This window comes from Physeter macrocephalus, chromosome 19, assembly GCF_002837175.3.
Source record: "Physeter macrocephalus isolate SW-GA chromosome 19, ASM283717v5, whole genome shotgun sequence".
Taxonomy (NCBI): Eukaryota; Metazoa; Chordata; class Mammalia; order Artiodactyla; family Physeteridae; genus Physeter; species Physeter macrocephalus.
In genome coordinates, this window is record NC_041232.1 from 16925537 (window position 1) to 16942377 (window position 16841).

General features: G+C 44.8%; 1 protein-coding gene across 1 annotated transcript in view; it reads left to right on the plus strand.

Moving 5' to 3' along the window:
- Positions 1-16244: 16244 nt before the first annotated feature.
- Positions 16245-16841, plus strand: part of LOC129391599 (ataxin-2-like) — a 1720-nt gene continuing 1123 nt past the window's right edge. Inside the window, exon 1 of the mRNA XM_055080716.1 lies at positions 16245-16838. Coding sequence (XP_054936691.1) covers positions 16245-16838 — 594 coding nt within the window. The remainder of the gene's footprint in view (positions 16839-16841) is intronic.

A 16841-nucleotide genomic window follows, 5' to 3' on the forward strand; every position in this document is an offset into this window, starting at 1 on the left:
AGCCCCGCATAATGTTTTTGTGGTTCATTCATGGTGGTATGTTTCAGAACTTCATTCTTTTTTATGATAGAATAATATTCCATGGTATGGAATATTACATTTTGTTTATCCATTCACCCAGTTATGAACATTTGAGATGTTTCCACATTTTGGTTATTGTGAACAGTGCTGTTATGAACATGCATGTATGTATATTACTTTGAATATATGCTTTCAATTTTGGGGGTTTATACCTAGGAATGAAATTGTTGGGTCATATGGTACTTCTATGTTTAACTTTTTGAGGAACTGCCTAACTGTTTTCTAAAACATTCCCACCAGCAATGTACAGGGTCCCAATTTCTCCACATCCTTGCCAACACTTGTTATGTTCCATTATTTTCAATGTGGCCACCCTAGTGAGTGCAAAGTGACAAGACAGATTTTAGAGGTGCCCATCAATTTCCTAAATATTTATTTCAACAGGGTCAAAATCTTGCATTTGATTTTTCCAAGAAGAAAAAATAAATGCAAGGAAAAAAAACTAGGCTTCTACCTTACAACCATTCCAATAAGGCTTGGATTTTGAACAATTTGAGGTTGGAAATACCCTCATAAATGCCCTTATGAGGTTAAATTCACTGAGATGTGCTTAAAAACAAAAACCAACAAAAGAAGAACAGTGGAAACCTATACTGACAACTCTGAACCTGGCTCCTAAATAACTATCAGAAAAGTGGAAAGAATTGTGATATCCTTGTTACAACTGAACAAAGCAGAAAAGAAAAGAAAAAATCCAGAAGCCAACCTGCTACATGTATTTGTATTAATTTGACCATGACCAGAAGAGTTTAATGGAAATGGACTCAAATATAACTAAAGTGTGTATTTATCTGCCTATCTATATAAATATGGATACATACAAATATAGATGCAGATACAGATATAGCCATATCTGGGTCCATTTCCATTAATCCCTGTGTGTTGTCTGTATTTATACAGATATAGATAAATAAATATATCTTTTTTACCTTCTCAATCATTTTCCTGGTTCTCTAGGAGTGCATTCAAAAAGCACAAGCCACATACACACACACACAACTTCATTTAAAATCCATTAATTTAAGTATTCATTAACTCAGTAAAATATTTGTTGAGGGAACTTCCCTGGTGGCACAGTGGTTAAGAATCCGCCTGCCAATGCAGGGGACATGGGTTCGATCCCTGGTCCAGGTAGATCCCACATGCCACAGAGCAACTCAGCCTGTGCGCCACAACAACTGAGCCTGCGTTCTAGAGCCTGTGAGCCACAACTACCGAAGTCCACGTGCCACAAAAACTGAAGCCCATGCACCTAGAGTCCGTGCTCCTCAACAAGAGAAGCCACTGCAATGAGAAGCCCGCACACCGCAACGAAGAGTGGCCCCCGCTCACCGCAACTAGAAAAAACCCCACATGCAGCCACGAAGACCCAACGCAGCCAAAAATAAATACATAAAATAAATTTATTTTTAAAAAAATTTGTTGAGCATCTATTAAGTGTCAGGCAGTGTTCCAGGCACTAGAAGCAGTAAAGTTCCTGCTTTCTAGTGGGAGGCAACAAATGATAAAGAAACGACCTAAAATATATTTAGTAGTGATAAGTGGTATGAAGAAAAATGTAGCAGGTTAAGGGGGTACAGAGTGATGAGGTGGGTGCAATTGTATATAATAGAGTGCTCAGGGAAGACTTCTCCAGTAAGAAGAACCCAAAATGAGGTCAAAGATCTGAATGAAGGGCATGGCCATATGTATACCCGAGGGAAGGACATTCCAGCCAGAGGGAGCGGCGCATGCACAGGCCCTGAGGCGGGGGTGGCCTTGGCAGGTTGGAAGACACTCAGGAGGCCAGTGTGTCTGGGCTTGGGTGAGCAAGAGGAAGAGTGGAAGGAGTGGAAGATCGAGGAGGTAGTGAACGTTCAGATATTTAAGACCTTGGAAGTCAAGGTGAGGCATGCGGCATTTACCGTGACATGGGAGCCATCTGAAGGTTTTTAGCAGGGGAGCCACGTGCCATGGCTTGTGCTTTTAAAGGATTGCTCTGGACATTATTTGGAAAAGAGACTTAATGAGGGTAGGAGTGGAAGCAAGGAAACACGTCAGGAGACCCCACCAACCATAAGGATGGGAGATAATGGTGGCTTGGACTAGGGTCTGAGTGATGGAGGTGGGAGAAATGGCAGATCCTGGGCATGTGTGAAGGTGGAGCCAGCAGGGTCTGCTGAGGCACTGGGGGTGGGGAGTGAGAGAAAGAGGGGCCAAGGACAGTCCATTGGTGGTGGTGTGGCAGTGCACCTGAGCGGCTGAAGAGTGGTGGTAGAGCTTCCTGAGGTGGGGGAACAGGGACGTGCAGAGTTGAGCTCTGGAGACATGCTGAGTATGAGAAGTCTGTGAGAAATCTCAGTGGGAGATGTCAAGGAAGCAGCCTGGAGTTCACGAGGGGTCGGGGCTGGAGGAAACAGCGCGGGAATGTGCAGGGACTTTGTGGTACTTGAGGCCTTAAGTGTGATTGGATGAGAAACCATCTAGAGTGTGCGGAGGGGCTGACCCGAGGGTGTGTCCATGCTGAGAGGTCAGGGAGGTGAGGAGGGACTAGTGAAGGAGATGGAGAAGGAGCCACCAGTGAGGGATGAGGAGAACCATGGGAAGGTCAAGGCCAGGGAGCCAGGTGACCAAAGTGTCTCCAGAAGGAGGAGTGATCCATAAACTAAAAAAAAATTTCATCCATGCTGTAGCCTGTGTCAGAATAGCCTTCCTTTTTAAGGCTGAATGTTATTCCATTGCATGGGTAGACCACGTTGTGTCTATCCATTCATCCACTGATGGACATTTGGGTTGTTATTGCCACTTTTTTCACTTAAAAAAAAATCAATACTTGGGCTGTGGGATGGATTACAAAAGGGCACAAGGAAACTTTAGAGGGTGATGAATATGTACATATCTGGATTGTGGCGATGTTGGGTTTTTTTTGTTTGTTTGTTTTTTGCGGTACGCTGGCCTCTCACTGCTGTGGCCTCTCCCGTTGCGGAGCACAGGCTCCGGACGCGCAGGCCCAGCGGCCACGGCTCACGGGCCCAGCCGCTCCGCGGCATGTGGGATCTTCCCGGACCGGGGCACGAACCCGTGTCCCCTGCATCGGCAGGCAGACTCTCAACCACTGCGCCACCAGGGAAGCCCTGTGGCGATGTTTTAAAGATGTATATATGTCAGAAGTCATCAAATGAAACACTTTAAATATATGCAGTCTGTTGTATGTCAGTTATACCTCAATAAAGCTGTAAGAAAAGGCAGTATTTAATTAATTCAAATAGTGCCAAAGGGTACCCAGTAAATAATTGGTCTCCTTTTTTCTAATCTCCAATCCGCCTTCCCAGGGAGCAACCAATGTTAGCAGTTTGTTGCCTTCCAGAGGTAGCCTAGGCACAGGTGAGCTTACGTTTATGTTATTTCCTGCCCTACCTTTTCGAAAACCATAATGTTAGCACTCACTCCTTTGTACCTTGTTTTTTCCTCTTGATAACATCCTAGAGACCCTTCCTTATTTATCTAAATACAGCTGCTGCATTACTTGCCACGTGTGCGTCCTATTCAGCTGTTTGGGCGTCTTACACTGTATCTAACTGGTCCCCCGCTGATGGGCACTGAGGTAGTTCCTGGTTTTGGTTATTGCAGTGCTGCAGGGAATATCTTGGTGCAAATGTCTCTCTGTCCATGGGTACAGAGGAGTTCAGATCTGAAACTCAGCATCCCATAACCTTTCTGCGACTGAGTTTTCTCCTCTGAAATACAGGGAAATAGTTGAGTTGTGATATATACACAATGGAATATTATCCAGCCTTAAAAAGGAAGGAAGTTCTGACACATGCTGCAACACGGAAGAACCTTGAGGACATCATGCTAAGTGAAAGGAGTATGAAGGTCACACACTGTATGGTCCCACTTATATGAGGTCCCTAAAGTAGTCAGATTCAGAGACAGAAAGTAGAGGGGTGGGTGTTAGGCGCTTGGGGGAGGGGGAAATGGGTACCAGGTGTCAGTTTGGGATGATGAAAAAGTCCTGGAAACAGATAGTATTGATGGTTGCACAACAATGTGAATGTACTTAATGTCACTGAACTGGACACTTAAATATGGTTAAAATGGTCATTTTTGGGGACTTCCCTGGCAGACCAGTGGTTAAGACCCTACGCTTCCACTGCAGGGGGCACGGGTTTGATCCCTGGTCCAGGAAGATCCCACGTGCCGCGGAGCAACTAAGTCCATGCGCCACAACTACTGAGCCCACGTGCCACAACTACTGAAGCCCGCGCGCCTAGAGCCCGTGCTCTGCAACAAGAGGAGCCACTGCAGTGAGAAGCCCACGCGCAGCGACGAAGAGTAGCCCCCGCTCGACGCAACTAGAGAAAGCAACGAAGACCCCATGCAGCCAAAAATAAACAAATAAATCAATAAAAATAAATAAATGACATCATCTATCTGAAGTACTTAGAAGAGAGCTTGGCAGAGCATATCAATATAGATCAAAAGATCAATGCTTGTTATTTGTTGGATGAATTCCTAGTGGGGGATGGTTGTGTTATTTTGTGCTCCCTTATCCTTTGCAATGAAAAAGGCCGGTTCCAATTTCTGTATATTTTTGGTCATTCTACTCCAATATTAGTGCAGAATAGATAAAGGGGGTAGAGGTAGTACTGGGGAGCACCCAGTGGAAGCGAATGAGGGTGTCACTATTACAAAGAACAACTGACAATATGTGAACCTCCTTGCACGATGCTCGGGTCAGCCTATTCAAAAGCAGTCCACAGAGGCTGCTCCCCAAGCTGGATCAGCTCTCGAACACCAGGCTTTGGATGGGGGTTGAGATTTTTGAACCCGCCTCCTCAGTCCTGGCTATGTAGGGCTTTCCCAACAGGCCAGTTTCCCCTGAGTCACTCCTGTCTGCCTGCAGAACATGGAACAGAGCACTCAGCGCTCTGAATGCCAGGATGCCCACAGCCTCCTTAGGCCTGAGGTGGGTAAGGTCAGAAGGGCTTGGCCCTGAGGGAGACATGCAGGCACAGGCCGCTCCACGCCCCGTCATCTCTCCCTTCCCCACAGCCTCTCCTGCGTTACTCTCTCCCCGGGCCGTGTAGGATACAGAGGCGTAAGCTCAGCCTAACTCTTAGTTTTCGTTTGGAAGGAGATGGAGATGAGTGTGAATGAGTCCATTACTCAATTACCAGAGGTCAAGCTGGAAAAAAATCACTCTCAAACCCTGGTATAACTCCAAATGGTTACATACTATATGATTTACAGTATGTATGTATGAAATGACAGGCTTGTAGTCATGGAGAACAGACTAGTAGCTGCCAGGGGTAAGGGGACCATGGGTGAGATAAAAGGAGGTGTGGCTAAAAAGGGCAGCATTAGGAATCATTGTGGTGATGGTAAAGTTCTGTATCTCGACTGTATCAATGCCAACATCCTAGTTGTGATTTCGTACTATAGTTTTACAAGATGTTACCATTGGGGAAAATGAGCAAAGGTACATGAGATCTCTGTATGTGAGATCAACTGCATGTGAATTTACAATTGCCTCAAAATAAAAAAGCAAAGAAACAAAACAAACAAAGAAAACCTTGGCATAATATAGCCTGAGTTAAAATGTAGTCTATCCACACTTTGGGGAATGATTCAGCCTCAAAAGAGAAGGAAATTCTGACACCTGCTACGACACGGATGAACCTTGAAGACATTATAGTAACTGAAAGAAACCAGACACAAAAGGACAAATACTGTATGATTCCGTCTATATGAGGTATTAAAGCAGTCAAAGTCAGAGACGGAAAGTAGACTGCTGGTTACCAAGGGCCGGGGGAGGGGGAAATGGGGAGTTAGTGTTTAATGGGCAGAGAGTTCAGTTTGGGATGATGAAAAAGTCCTGGAGGTAAATGGCAGTGATGGTTGCACAATACTGTGAATGTACTTGATGCCACTGAACTGTACACTTAAAAATGGTTAAAATGGTAAATTTTATGCTATGTATATTTTACCACAATAAAAAGAAACAGCCCAAATGTCAGAAAGTAGATTAGTGGTTGCTAGGGGCTGGGGAAAGGAGGTAATGGGGAGAGATTGCTAATGGATATTGGATTTCTTTAGGGGACAATGAAATGTTCTAAAATTATACTCTGGTAATAGTTGCACAATTCTATATATACTAAAAACCAGTGAATTGTACACATTTATTTATTTATTTATCTGTATGATTCGACTTTTTTTTTTTTAATTGGAGCATAGTTGCTTTACAATGTTGTGTTAGTTTCTGCTGTACAGCACAGTTAAGCAGCCATACGTATACATATAGCCCCTCTTTTTTGGATTTCCTTACCATTTTGGTCACCACAGAGCACCGAGTAGAGTTCTCTGTGCTATACAGTCTGTTCTCATTAGTTATCTATTTTATACATAGTAGTGTATATATGTCAGTCCCAATCTCCCAATCCATCCCACCCCCTCCTCCCCTCTTGGTATCCATATGTTTGTTCTCTACTTCTGTGTCTGTCTCTATTTCTGCTTTGCAAATAAGTTCATCTATACCACTTTTCTAGATTCCACATACATGCGTTAATATACGATATTTGTTTTTCTCTTTCTGACTTACTTCACTCTGTAGAACAGTCTCTAGGTCCACCTACGACTCTGCAAATGGCACAATTTCATTCTTTTTTATAGCTGAGTAATATTCCATTGTAGATATGTACCACATCGTCTTTATCCATTCCTCTGTTGATGGACATTTAGGTTGCTTCCATGTCCTGGCTATTGTAAATAGTGCTGCAATGAACACTGAGCTGCATGTATCTTTCTGAATTATGGTTTTCTCTGGGTATATGCCCAGGAGTGGGATTGCTGGGTCATATGGTAGTTCTATTTTTCTTTTTTTAAGGAACCTCCAAACTGTTCTCCATAGTGACTGCACCAATTTGCATTCCCACCAACAGTGTAAGAGGGCTCCCTTTTCTCCACACCCTCTCCAGCATTTATTGTTTGTAGATTTTTTGATGATGGCCATTGGGACCTTGGGACCGGTGTGAGGTGATACCGCATGTAGTTTTTATTTATTTATTTTTTGTGTGTGGTATGCGGGCCTCCCTCTGCCGCAGCCTCTCCCGTTGCAGAGCACAGGCTCCGGACGCGGAGGCCCAGCGGCCATGGCTCACGGGCCCAGCCGCTCCGCGGCACGCGGGATCCTCCCAGACCGGGGCGCGAACCCGGTTCCCCTGCATCGGCAGGCGGACGTGCAACCACTGCGCCACCAGGGAAGCCCTCCTCATGTAGTTTTGATTTGCATTTCTCACTTCTCTTTTTTAAATTGAAGTACAATTGATAGACACGTGGCCAAGTTGTCCTTACCATCTGCAATTGACATAGAGCCAACTGCCAGACATGTCAATGAGGCCATCCTAGACCATCCAACCCCAGTCAAGCCAGCCCAGAATGGAAGAATTATTCAGTCAACCTACACAATTTTAGGAAATTTTAAAAAGTTAATTGTTTTAAGCCACTATGTTGGGGGTGGTTTGTTACACAGGGAATGCTGATACACAAATACTCAGAATGTTCTTTAAAAGGCTTGTGTAACTTAAAAAAAAAAAATCATGTGTCTAGATCATTAGAAATTGCAGTAATAGGATTTCTGAGTCATTTCCAGGATACCAGAAGCCTATCAATTGCTTACTGCTGCATGAAGACTTCTCCTGTATTGACCCTCTGAGGACAGAAATGAGCCACATCTGCAATGGCAGATAACCCTGATCAAAGGGGAGTGAAACCAACTCTCATACGGACTCAGCTCCGACCTCCTTCAGGCCCGTAGAAGGCTGGTGACTTAGAATAGCTCCCCAAAATGCCCCTCGTGGTTTCTTGGCTCCAGTGCCTACAAGACCACATCACAAGCTATTAACTGTAAGAGAAGTAAGCTTTATCCAGTGGGTGAATGCAAACTGGGCAAATCACATATGATGGAGACATGTGGGTAAGGAAGGCTAGCTGTTCAACCGTCCCCATCACTGCCTGGAAATGCTTGGGTCATTAGGGGGTGACCTTGATGTTGGCCCCATCACTGTGGCCCATGGCTGGTAGCCATCAGCAGGTCTGAATAGGAAGCATATGCCATTTCAAGCTCAAAGAAGCAAATGTGTATAAACTGAGAGTTAGTCTCTGTCAAATCAAATCAACTCAAGTTTATTAAGTGCTTACCACATACAGATGGACTCTGTTTGGGTGGTGGGAGTGAAGGGTTCTACCTGTTTCTGCAGCTCCTATATTTGACCAATATGGCATTTCAGCAGAAAACAATACAAACATGGCAGAAAGGGATGCAGGGGTGAAAAGTTCCTGAAACAAGCCTTTCTTTTCCATTTCTATGTGACCTAGGATTGACTGCTTAGAGTTTGAGAATGGCAGTTTGTGGCTGAATAAAACAAAATTAAAGTGGTAGAGATAGTAATTGATCTTACTTTGGGAAATGAGAAAGGGCAGTACCCAAGGTCAGCAGCGAGTGACCTTGGATAGCTCATGCCACTTTTCTGTTCTGGTGTTGCCATCCCTATAATGGGGTCAGTGCCAAAGGAAACAATGCAAATAAAAGGGCTTTGTGGGAGTTCCCCGGTGGTCCAGTGGTTAGGACTCGGCGCTTTCACTGCTGTGGCCCTGGGTTCAATCCCATAAGCCTCCCACAAGCCACCAGGCATGGCCAAAAAAAAAAAAAAGTGCTTTGTAAACCACGAGGTGCTATACAAATATTAGTTATTCCTACTGATGTCCTAACATGTTATTTTGTTATTTTTTTGGAAAAGGTAATATACAAGGTATAAAAGGCATGGTAAAATAAGTTTTCAAACAGTGTAAAGGGTCCCTAGTACCCTAGTGTCAATTTTTTGTGCCTCATTTAGAGATATACTAGATGTATGCATATATACACAGTAAAAACAACCCCCCCACACACAAACACACACACTCACACATACTTCCCTTTTGTTTAACACAAGTAGGTGTATACCATACAAAATAGTCTACACATTTATGTTTTGTTGTTTTGTTTCATTTTTTACTTTTCTGCTTTTTGGCTTACCAAACAGGTCTTTCTTCCCCTCAGCTTTTTTGAGGTACAATTGACAAATAAAATTGTATATATTTAAAGTGTAGAACGTGATGGTTAGATATATGTAGACTTTCCAAAGTGATTACTGCAATCCAGTGAATTAACACATCTGTCACCTCACATAGTTACCTTTTTTCTTTTTTTTAACAACAGGTCTTAAAGATCCTTTCAGATCAGTGTAAAGATCTACGTCTTTCTCATTGAACAGCTGAGAATATCCCATATTCCATTGTATTTGGGACACCCTACAAGGCATTTATCTGTCTGCCGCTGATGGAGTTTCTATTCTTTGTTCCAAACAACAGTGCAGTGATTATTCTTGTACATTCATCTTTTCACCCTTATTGGGCCAAGGGGAAGGTGCAGTGTCACTTTTGATAGGCACTGCCAGCTTGTCTCTTGCAGATGGTGACTTTTACAATAGTCAGTTATTTCTCTAATCAGGAAGCAGGCAGTAATCTGTGGTGCCAGCTCCCTAGAAGACTGCATTTGATGAAACCAAGGAGATTAGTTTATTTTTCCCAGAGAGCCAGCTTGGGCCATCACTATTTCAAATAGCAAAGTGGTTTAGAGTCCAGATGTTGGAGACAGACTGCCTGGCCTCAAATCCCAGCTCTGTCATTTAATGAGTCTAAGTTTAGGCAAGGTGACTTACACTCTCTGTGCCTCAGTCTCCCCATCTATCAAATGGAAATATAATAATCCTGTCTACTTCATAGGGTGAATGCAGGGTTTCTCAACCAACCTCAGCACCACTGACATTTAGGGCTGGAAAATTCTCTGGTGGGGGCTGTCTTGTGCATTGTAGGGTGTTTAGTAGCATCCCTGGTCACTACCCACAGGATGCCAGTAGCATTTCCCCTTCAATTGTGACATCCAAAAATGTCTCTCAAGATTGCTAATGTCCTTTAGGGCAAGGCAAAATTCTCCCCTCCCAACAAGAGTCAATGGATTGTTGTGAGGATTAAATCAGTTATTATGCAGAAAGAACATAGAACAGAGCTGGCACATGGTACCTGCTATAGAAGGGACTGCAATTATTATCATCATTAACATTCTCAAGTCCTGGCTTACCGTATAGAAAAGAAATAGTTTTGATAATATGGGAGCTTAAGTAAGACAGTGGGTATTGTTAAGTCTGTATGTGTTCCACTTCCAAATAAGAATCTAAGTCCCTCTTCTAAGATCATAGGTCAGCAATGTCAGTATTAATTATAGTCTGATCCCTCTGGGGTTCCACTGTAGGGCTCACAGTATCCTGTAGCAAACTAACAAGATCACATGCTAAAGGCCAGCTCAGCTGTCACCGGTGCTGCACGCATCCATTTTAAATCCCATCCTGCATTCTCCAAATGGTGCATACCTCACATCTTTGGCTTTCCATAAATCTGTGGGCCCTGAAATAACAAGCTGCCCAGGAAATTCACCTCCCAAAAAGAGGGTGAATGAAAACAGAAAGGGAGAACCAGGAAAAACAAATGACTGAGTTTCTGTAAATTTCTGGCTCTGCACAGCACAAGCATTTCCAGTGAAAAATAAAGAATTCTTTCTTTTGTGTCTATTTCAGCCGGCATCCAGCTTTTGCCTTGTGAATAATGTCACCGCATCATTATTCTGTCCCACAAGGTAAAACAAAACGAGCAGCTTAACAACCAGAAGTGTGCTTGTGTGGAGGAAATGGCTCATTTAAAAGCTTTTCAAATAATGTTGCTGTGTTCCCTATTTTGTCACACCCTCCTCAGTTTTTTCAAACCTATGGGAATGTCGTTACTTTGCACACAAGGTGTGTAAATAATGCCCTCCTGGAAGCATCATACCACACTTTTTTTCTTTCTCTCTTTCTTTCTTCTTTCTTTCTTTCTTCCTTCCTTTTTCTTTCCTTCCTTCCTTTCTTTCTCTTTTTTTTTTTTTTATCGCCTTTAGTCTTTTGGGATTCCTGGAGTGTCTACAAATAGATTAGCCTCTAAGAATTCTGAGTAACCATGGTTAGAAAAAAAACACTGGTTTAATTAGCAATGGTCCTATTTTTGAAATTACATCTGCTCTTTTTTTTTTTTCAAGTCTATGCAAAAACTTGAAGAGGATGGGTTTGGGGGGGGTGCACGTTAGTTTTGATTTGAATTAATTTTCATGCTTTTGAAAGAGAAATCAAGAGTATTGAGTGAATAATGTATCATCATACATTAAGCATGTTCAAATGAAGAGAGCTGAAAAGAAATGATTGAAGAAAAATGAATTGCTGGAAATACTGGATCATCTGATGTGTGCTGCTGTACTAAGTGATCACAAATCACTCTTCCCATTTCTGTTTTGCATGGCTACATCACTTTTTCATCTCCAAATCCTCAGACTTGATTACTCATTGCTGTGATGAAAATTAAAGGGCCGTGTGGCTCATTGAAGGGTCACTGAAAATCAGAAAGCAAGTATAGAATCCACAGGACTGGATTCCCAAGTTTGAAAGTCTTTCTCTATATGGTTTCCCACTTGATACTTCTTTCATTTCTGAAGTAGTGGTTGAAATGGCCACAGCTACTTTTGAAGTATGTGAGCAATACTTCTCTATATCTGAACTCTTTCAGGACAATGTTCTTCACTGTCTTCGATGACAACTCCCCGATGACACTTGTTGGTTTTGTTTAAACGGCTACCTGAAAATCATTTGGGGTGGGGGAAGCATTCAAAAATTCAACTTCTATTGGATACAATGTTAGTTCCTGACTTCAGCATTTGTCTTTAAAGAATTCTGAATGCACACAGAAATCATAGGAAATGCACTTTTTGGGGGGTTGTATTAGTTATCTATCTATCTATCTGTCTATCTATTTATTTATTTATGGCTGTGTTGGGTCTTCGTTTCTGTGCGAGGGTTTTCTCTAGTTGTGGCGAGCGGGGGCCGCTCTTCATCGCGGTGCGTGGGCCTTTCACTGTCGCGGCCTCTCTTGTTGCGGAGCACAGGCTCCAGACGCGCAGGCTCAGTACTTGTGGCTCACGGGCCCAGTTACTCCGTGGCATGTGGGATCTTCCCAGACCAGGGCTTGAACCCGTCCGTGTCCCCTGCACTGGCAGGCAGATTCTCAACCACTGCGCCACCAGGGAAGCCCATGTTATCTATTGCTGCATAACAAATTATTGCAAAACTTAATGACTTAAACAACAAGAGTTAGGAGTCTGGTACAGTTTAGCTGAGTGTCTCAGGCACAGGGTTTCTAACAAAGCCTAATAAGGTACATTGACCAGGGCTAGAGTCATATCAAGGCTTGATTGGAGGATGATCCTCTTCCAAGCTCACTCACATGGCTTGTTGGTGGCCATCAGGTTCTCGCTGTGGTTGGCGACATCAGTTCCTTGCCATGTAGGCGCCTCCATAGGGCAGCTCACAACATGGCAGCTAGCCTTCTTCAAAGCAAGTGAGAATGGGCAATCCAATACAAAAGGCACGGTTTTTGTAACTTAATTTTGGAGTGAAAACCCATAATTTTTTCCAACTTCTTGTTAGAAGGAAGCCACTAGGTCTTGCTCATATTCAAGTGGAGGGGATTTCACAGGGTCTGAACACCAGGAGAACAGGATCATAGAGGGTCACTTTAATGGCTGCCTTCCACACTATTTTGTCTTTTTTTTTGGTGGGGGGGCGGGATTAGTCCCCCAACCAGGGATCAAACCCAGGCCCCCAGAAGTGGAAGCTCCGAGTCCTAACCCCTGGACTGCCAGGGAATTCCCACACACCATTTTGTCTTACGGTGCATTATCCTGGCATTTTCATCTAAAGCTAAAGTCCTCTGACATCACAGTTGTTGTTAACCATGTCTTCAGAGATCCAGAATTCAGATGAAGTGTTTGCAATAAGTGATATTCCTTCATTTGGGGTGCTGATCCTCCTTCCACAAAGAAAAAAAGGGGGCTGTATAGAATAGAATCAACAGTAGAGGTTCCCTTGGTTTCTATTTTAACATAAAAACAGGAATCAAATTTTTTTTGTTTTTTGTTTTTTTGGCCATGCCACCTAGCTTGTGGGATCTCAGTTCCCTGACCAGGGATTGCACCCGGGCATGGCAGTGAAAGCCCAGAATCCTAACCACTAGGCCACCAGGGAACTCCCAAGAAATCAAATTTTAATGATAAACTCTCAAACATTCCAGGTGTGGATGTATTATAAAATGGCACAGTCACTTTGGAAAAGAGTTTGACAGTATCTTTAAAAAGTTAAATTTAAATTTACCATATCACCCAACATTCTATTACTAGGCATCTGCTCAAGAGAAATAAAAACATATGTCTACATGAAGACACATGTTTACAAATGTTCATAGCAGCATTATTCATAATAGCCCCAAACTTGAAACAATCAAAATGTCCACCAACTGGTGAGCAGATACACAAAATGTGGTATCGTCATCCCTCAGTATCCTCAGGGGATTGGTTCCAGGAACGCCATGGATACCAAAATCCAAGTATGCTCAAGTCCTCTGTATAAAATGGTGTAGTAGTTGCACATAACCTATACAAATTCTCCCGTATACTTTAAATCACCTCTAGATTACTTATAATAACTAATACAATGTAAATGCTATATAAATAGTTGCCAGAGCTTGGCCAAATCAAGTTTTGCTTTTTGGAACTTTTGGGAATTAAAATTTTGCGGGGGGAAACTCCCCGGCAGTCCAGTGGTTAGGACTCAGCGCTTCCACTGCCAGGGGCCTAGGTTCGAACCCTGGTGGGGGAACTAAGATCCAACAAGCTACACAGCATGGCCAAAACAAACAAAACAAAAAACAAAAACAAACCAAAAAAACCTGTAAGAAAAAAAATTTTTTTCGGGCTTCCCTGGTGGCACAGTGGTTAAGAATCCTCCTGCCAACGTAGGGGACACAGGTTCGAGCCCTGGTCCGGGAAGATCCCACATGCCGCGGAGCAACTAAGCCCGTGCGCCACAACTACTGAGCCTGCGCTCTAGAGCCCGCCAGCCACAACTACTCAGCCCGTGCCCTGCAATAAGAGAAGCCACTGCAATGAGAAACCTGCGCATCGCAATGAAGAGTAGCCCCTGCTCGCTGCAACTAGAGAAAGCCCGCGCGCAGCAGCGAAGACCCAACGCAGCCCAAAATAAAATAGATAAATAAATAAAATTTTTTAAAAAATTTCTTTTTCGATCCATGGTTGGTTGAATCCAAGTATATCCATACAATGGAATACTATTCAGTGATAATAAGGAATGAAACCCTGGTACATGCTATGACATGGATAAACCTCAAAAACATGTCAAGTGAAAGAAGGCAAAGAACACATTGTAAAATCCCATTTATATGAAATGTATACAGCAGATAAATCCACTGCGACAGAAAGTAGATTAGTGGCTGCTGGGGCTAAGGATGTTCCGGGAGTAACTGTAAATGGGTAAAAATGATTCTTTTGGGGTGATGGAGATGTTCTGAAATTAATTGTGATGGTTGTACAACTGTGCAAATTTACAGAGAATCAATGAATTGTACACAAAATGGGTGAATTTCATAGTATATATTTCAATAAAGCTGTTAAAATATAGTTTCAATAATAATAAGTGAAAACTTCAGCTTTCTCAGCATAAATGAAATCAAGTTCAGCTATGTCAGCTTCAGGCCTTCTTATTCCACTTTTTTCCTTCTATCTGTGTGGAATTTGGTCCTAATATTGAATTTTGGGACCTTGGTCCCAAATATGGCTAACTGTCAAATCATTAAACCAGAGAAAGTTGATTGTATTTCTATTATGGTCCTTCTATTTTTTTTTGTTTTTCCTCATCCAGTTTTTTAGTCTGTTTCCTTTGGGTTAATTTTTCAAGGATTTTGCAACTGTTGGCTTAAAAGAATGCTCTTTCCCTCCTCAACCTCCTTTCTACCTCAGATGGAAGATAAAGTTGATATCCCACTCTTCAACTGTTTGCAGAATACGATAATCATTTTTGCCCAACTATCTAGGAGATTTTCAATTTGGCTACTGGAGGCTCATGGCTTAATCATTTTCTGTTTCTCTATGTCTTTACCTTTATTTAACAGTTCTGGGAGACTGTGGTACATGTTGGTGTTTCCTCCCTATCATTTCCTGAAGTAATTTCACTTTTTAAAAAACTAGATTCTTCACCAAGGGAAACAAAAGTTACCTAATCGCTTCCAGTTTAATTGCAACACAGTAAAAAAAGAAAAAGAAAGAAAGAAAAGAAACACGGATTACTGTGCTGTCTACCAAGCTAAGTTAAAGTAAAACTACTAAAGGGGCCAAGGTCTAAAGTTCACACATTCTTGTGAGATCTGTTCTGTCTCCACCGAAGGAAATCCCATTACTAATAGCTCTACCAATCACGTACACTTCTTTTTGAGTCTCATGAAGGAGGAAAAAGAAGTTCAAAGTGAGGGAACATGGGTTCAAATGATGGTCAGATACCCAAAAGAGTTTTCTGGTCAGTGGTGCCGGGATTGGAAAAGCGGGGAAAAGGTAATCAGATGTGGGTAGCCCCGGGAGGTTGTTCGATTCCTACCCTGTTGGTCTTGGCAAGGAAAGACAGGACGGCCTGTCTTTGACACCCGGCTGACACAGTGAGAGCCTACTGTGTGCCAGGTGCCGGGGATACAAAGAAAACTATGGGAGGCTTGTGTTCCAGGTGCTTTATATGTAGCAAGACAGTCTCCGCCCTGAAGACACTTGCAGTCCATTTTCGAAGTTGCATCAGGTGGGGCAAACACGGATTCTCCTAGCAGCCTAAGAACGGTGAACGCTGCGCGGGTGAGGGGCGCCCAGAACCACTGCGTTTGGGTTCTCTACACTAGGCCGGTCCTGCAGCCGAACACAGACACTCCCTCTCCGAAGGGCAGACCCGCCTCGAAGAGGGCGGATCCGGGCAGGGCCGGCCACCGCCGGGCCCTCACCCGACCCCAGCGAACGCGGCCCTGCGCGGCGCCCGCTCCTCACGTGTCCCTCCCTGCCCCGGTACCGCCTCACGTTCTGCTTCCGCCCAACCCTTCCGACTTCCGGTAAAGAGTCCCCATTCCGCACCTCCGCGCCCACCCGGCGTCGCCACGCGGCACCTCTGTGTGCCCGACCCCCGATGCGCTCGGCGGCCGCAGCTCCTCGGGGCCCCTCGGCGGCCATCGAGCCTCGTCGCTTCGCCGCGGCCAGGTGGCCCGGGCGGCGCTCGCTCCCGCGGCCGGCGCGGCGGGGCGGGCGGGGCGGCGGCAGCGGCGGGGCTCCGACACCGTATCCCTCCGCCGCCCCTCCCCCGCCCGGCCCCGGCCCCCCTCCCTCCGAGCAACGCTCGCCTCCCTCTGCCTCAGACTGTTTTGGTAGCAACGGCAACGGCGGTAGCGCGCCCCGGCCCGGCTCCCGGCGGCTCCTCGGTTTCCGCGGGCCTCCCCGCCCCTTCGTCGTCCTCCTTCTCCCCCTCGCCGGCCCGGGTGCCCCCCCCGCCGCGCCGACCCGCGCCTCCCCGCTCGGCGCCCGCGCGTCCCCGCCGCGCTCCGGTGTCTCCTCGGCGCGCCCGGCTCCCGGCTGTCCCCGCCCGGCGTGCGGGCCGGTGTATGGGCCCCTCACCATGTCGCTGAAGCCCCAGCAGCAGCAGCAGCAGCAGCAGCCCGTGGCCGCCAATGTCCGCAAGCCCGGCGGCGGCGGCGGCGGCGGCCTTCTCACGTCGCCCGCCGCCCCCGCG